Genomic DNA, 4802 nt, shown 5'->3' with positions numbered 1-4802 from the left:
CCGCCCATCTATCTACCTACTCACCCACCCACACACCCATCCGTCCACCTGCTCACCTATCCACCTGCCTGCCTGCCTGCCTGCCTACCTACCTACCTATCTTTCCACCTCCCTACCTATGTCCTTCTGCCTTTCTGCCTCTCTATCCACTGCCCAGCTCAGCCCTTCTCCGGATGGAAAACGCGCTCCTGCCCTCTCGGTCTACAGGCCCAGATCAGACCACAGCCCCGCTCCGACACGTGTGTAGCAGGAGCCGTGTCCGCGGGGAGGGTCCCGCGGGTCCCCGCGCCGCCTGCCCGCCCCGCGGAGCCTTGGTTCCGCGCGGCGCGGCCAGGGCGAGCGCTGCATTGCCAGGGTCTGGAGATGGAGGGCTGAAAAATCATTTGCTCAAATTTGTCCAGATGTTTTCTCAGCCGTGATTGGAATTGGATTGCCCTCTTCCTCGGGGTCAAGGAGATATGAATGTCCCAGCTCTTTAATTGCTCCCAGACCCTGCTTGGCTCTTTGAAGCCTGAAAGCGGCTCGCTCGATCCTGTTTGCTCTCCCCGTGCAAAGTTGTCTCCCTGGCTCTTCCTTCATGGATGAGACAGGCTCAGATCCCGAGCTCTTCGGGAGCCCGCACTCTTCACTCACCTCCCTGGTCTCGGGGCAGGTCAGGTGTGTATGACCAAAGGACATCCAGCCCCCATGTTGTCCTTGGATCAAGCACACCTGGTGACCGGAGGGGTTAAGCTAGGCAAACTGGCTCATTACCACGGGGTAGGTCCAATTCTTCCCCGGGGTGGCCAAAAGAAAGGCTTAAAAATAGGATCTAAATAGCTGAGCCACTGCTGGCAGTAAGGTGCCTCCTGCTAGAAAGGGGGTGACTCCTTGGCTCTCCTCCTCCCACACCAAGGGAGAAGGGCACTGGTGCCTCTGTTCACTGCCAAGGGCAAAGGCTGCCGCAGCCCTTCCTCTTTGCCTGCGGGGCATGGTGAGATGCCCTGTTGACTGGCACAGGTAGCCCATGGGAGGGCCCATTGGCTTTTAATAAAACAGGTGGTAGGATGAGAGTAGCAAGCCAGCTGCCACAGCTCCGTGAGGGATGTGGGAAGCCAGTGGATGGCAGCTGCTACTTGTTTTCTTGCATCTCTCCTTGGATGGGGAAAGGGGAAGGAAATAGGCAATCTCTGTCCTGCATGGAGAAACGCCACACTGTTAACCCTTTGCCAGGAGTGGAGCCTGGGGAGGAGATGACAGAGGGGGTGGACTTCACCCCCTGAGCATCAGAGAGGGTGTTCAGTGCTCCCTGAAAAGCCAGGCATGTCAAATCATCCACCACCAGCCCTCCTTGGTTTACAGCATGGTGTGTGTCCCCCCGCCCCTTGCTGCTCACAGCCTTTCAGGAGGCAGGAGGAGTTCAGCAGCCTTGAACTCCTATCACAGTCAGCAAGGGAGTCACTGGGAGAAGGGGGTAATGCCCGTCCAAGTGCCCTCACAGGACAGGCAGGGGAGAAAATAAACCCTGAGGTCAATGGGCCAGGATCCAGGCCCAGAGAGCAATGTCTGTCTGCATCTCTAGCCATCTCCAGTGCCATGTAGGTAATAAGTAGTTTAAAAAGTATATATATTATTTATTTTTTAAAACCCTGCTGCTAAGTGCATTTTCAGAAGCATCTTTCTGGTCCAGAGAGTTTTCCCTCTAGGACAGACAGGCATTTAGGGAATGAGGTGCACTTCTCTCTGCTGGTCACATACCAACATCGCACACAGAGACTTGTTCAGTCAAGAACCCGGGCTTGTGTTTCTAATTCAAATTACACTCTGCCCTGGAGCATGGAAAGGCTGCCCTAGGTCACCTAGTCCATCAGCACCATCGGGCTTGCCCTGCACCTCAGTGTATTGCTCTGTAAAAGGGCATCCCTGGAGGGCAAGGAGAGGCCCCCGGTCTCAGCCAATCCAAGAGGAGCGGCTGAAAGTCCCGTCCAATCAAGGGGACTAGGGGCAGGGTCTCAACCAATCAATGCCCTTATAGGACAGGCAGAGCACTCTATAGGAAGTGCAAGAGCTTTGAGAAGTGATTGTGACCAGGCTGGGCTTTCTCTCTCTTTCTTCTCTCCTCCTTGCAGGCAACTTTGTAAAGAATTTACAGATCTCTTGGCCCAGGACAGGACGCCCATTGGTAACAGCAGGCCCACCCCTATTTTGGAACCAGGCATTCAGAGCTGCTTGACTCACTTCAGCCTCATCACCCATGGCTTTGGGGCTCCAGCCATCTGCGCTGCCCTCACAGCCCTCCAAAACTACCTGACTGAAGCTCTCAAAGGCATGGACAAGATGTTCTTGAACAACAACACTGCTAACAGGCACACATCTGGGGAAGGACCAGGTAGTAAAACTGGAGACAAGGAAGAGAAACACAGAAAATGAGGAAAAAAAAAAAAAAGTAAAATAAAGAGGAAAAAAAAAAAAAAGAAAGAAAAAATTAAATACATAAAAAAGAAAAACAAAAGAGAGAATCTTTTCAAACAAACAAACCCGGTTTAATTTTAAACTTTAAAAGATTGGATTGGGATTTGGAAGAAAATATATTAGGTAGGACAATAATAATAATAATAATAATAGTAGAGACGATAATTTAAGATCAGAGGTGCACAATGGAGCAAGAACAATGGCTCAATGTCTCTTGCAAGGAACATTTGAAGACAACCGCCAGGATTTTTCCACTTCTGTTTTCTCTTATTTTTTTTAACGATTTGTGGGGTGGGGGGTGGGGACTATCATGATAATAAAAGCAAGAGATGAATAACTTATTGGAAGATATCCGAGAAACCTTTTTAATTTTTTTTTTTTTTTTTTGGTGTCAGTGCTTTGGATGAGATGCACGGTCTGTCTTTTATTTTTTTTAATCAATCAATCAATCAATCAAACAACGGCTTGTGTCTGCAATAGGAAAAAACAAACCCAGAACAAAACCTTCCAGTGAAGTTATCTGGGAGTGTTCCCCCATAGTCCCTTGATTCCCAGCTCTTCCCCCTTTTTATCTTGGCGCTCTGGATCTGTCTAGACTAGGGAAGGAGATGGGGTGAGACGCAAAGACCAGCTAATGGGATTGTAAAGGTATTTAACCGTGTCTACATTAACGGCAGTGTCTACATTAATTACGTTACCGTGGGTATTTCTAATCGTGTTAGTTCAATCGAGTTACCGACACCGTTACAAAATCCCTGGTCTAGACAGACCCTCTTTTGAGATGACCAGTTTTTACAGGCTTCTGCATATGTGCGGGTGTGTACATCTATGCATATGTGCAGATCTCATATATAAAAAGATGAAAATGCTTGATATGCCTCTATGCATATGTCCATGCACGCACCATTTGGTTCTTAGCTTCGGTGGTACAACTGCATTGGCTGTAAGGGAGCCGTATTTCCAATGTGGGGTGCCAGATTGGAAAACAAGGTGTTATTGCTGTCTAAGGAGCCTAATTTTCTGTTAAAATTTTCCTAATAATGTCTACAAAGGTTTCTATTCCCAGTAAAGCCAATGTCCCTGCCTTTAATTTGTTCTAACACTGCGTGTGGGAGAGATCTCCCCCCCCCCCCCCCCCCAACAACTGTTAGCAACAAAAATTGAGTTATATGAGTATGTAATTCTTTCTCAGGAGTATGCACTATTTTATTTTCTTCTGTTTCCTAAAGCTTTGCCCGCTTGGCTTATGAGCTTCTTCAAAGAGGACTAGATCTCCCTACACAATATATCAGGTACAGAGAAAAACATCCACAATTATGATACTTTTCTATATATAATATATATATATATATTTGTGTATATATTTCAAATCAAAGCTGGTTGTTTCAGGATTCTGGAGGTGCACTTCTTTAAAGAAGCTCAAAGGGAATAATGTGAACAAGATAAAACTGAACTGAAATCGAGGTGTCATGTTATTCGGGGGAAAATGCAGTTTGGTCGAAGGGTTGTGGTGCAAACGCTTGCTCAGGCGCTGGCATTTGCTGCACGAAGGGCGTTGCTAAATGCAATTAATGGTGTGAGTGTTGGCATGGGCTGGTTTGCAAGGGAGTGCCAGGATTATGGAAAGATGTTCCTCTCCTGCCAGGTATGAAGGATGTTTTGTGGCTGTCGGGTTTAGAACAAATTCAGCAAGAGAGGACACTCCTCCCGCCCCACTTATCTCCAAATAAGTTGTTTGGCAGTAATTTGGTTATTGCAGGGTGTGATATGAATAAGCTCTGTTGGGTTTTTTTTTTTTAAATGCTTTTCGTTTGGTTTTTGGTGGGGAGAGGGATGTATGGTACAATCACGCAACAGTTCAGGTCTTGGACACTGTGTTTGTTCGTTAGCGCGGCGGGGTTTCATGCATCCCCAAACCTTGTCCCTGCTCCCGTCCTGGCTCCACTGAAGTGAACAGCCCAAGTCCCAGTGACTGCACCGGGGCAGGGTTTCAATGTATGCCAGGCACACTTGAGAGAGGAGAAAGGAAATACCCGAGAGGTGGGATTTCCTTTGGACAGGAAATGGCATTGAGGGCAAAAGGATCGCCCTCCAGTCTCTCTGACCTCAACAACGTATTAAATCCAGAAAACAAGGCGCCCTCTTAGGTAAGGAAGCTAAATCCGTTTGACCTGGTTTACTCCCAAGTGTCCCTCAGCAGCCATTGAGAGTATTAGCCCAGCAGAATCTGGGCTGAATTAATCCTCCTGCCAAAGGATGTTGTTAACCCGCTCTAAAGAAGAGGTAAACTGAGGCACAGGATGTGTCAAAGCTCATGGGCTTACCAGTCAGAGGCAACACGACAGCCCAGC

The 4802-nt window shown here is 48.1% G+C and overlaps 1 protein-coding gene across 12 annotated transcripts in view; it reads left to right on the top strand.

Moving 5' to 3' along the window:
* Positions 1-4802, top strand: part of TFAP2B (transcription factor AP-2 beta) — a 54503-nt gene that overhangs the window by 29545 nt on the left and 20156 nt on the right. For 5 of the 12 annotated variants that reach the window (XM_006025667.3, XM_006025664.3, XM_006025670.3 and 2 more), the window contains one exon: positions 2109-2409. In XM_006025667.3, the coding sequence (XP_006025729.1) occupies positions 2109-2409 (301 nt within the window). Of the gene's footprint in view, positions 1-2108; positions 3656-3680; positions 3744-4802 lie in introns of those variants that run through there. The other 7 variants (XM_025206511.1, XM_025206512.1, XM_025206510.1 and 4 more) reach the window with 3 other exon arrangements.

This window comes from Alligator sinensis, unplaced genomic scaffold (assembly GCF_000455745.1).
Source record: "Alligator sinensis unplaced genomic scaffold, ASM45574v1 scaffold293_1, whole genome shotgun sequence".
In the NCBI taxonomy this organism is placed as follows: domain Eukaryota; kingdom Metazoa; phylum Chordata; order Crocodylia; family Alligatoridae; genus Alligator; species Alligator sinensis.
Note: the sequence above shows the minus strand (reverse complement) of the source record. Positions and strands in the feature narration are given on the sequence as shown.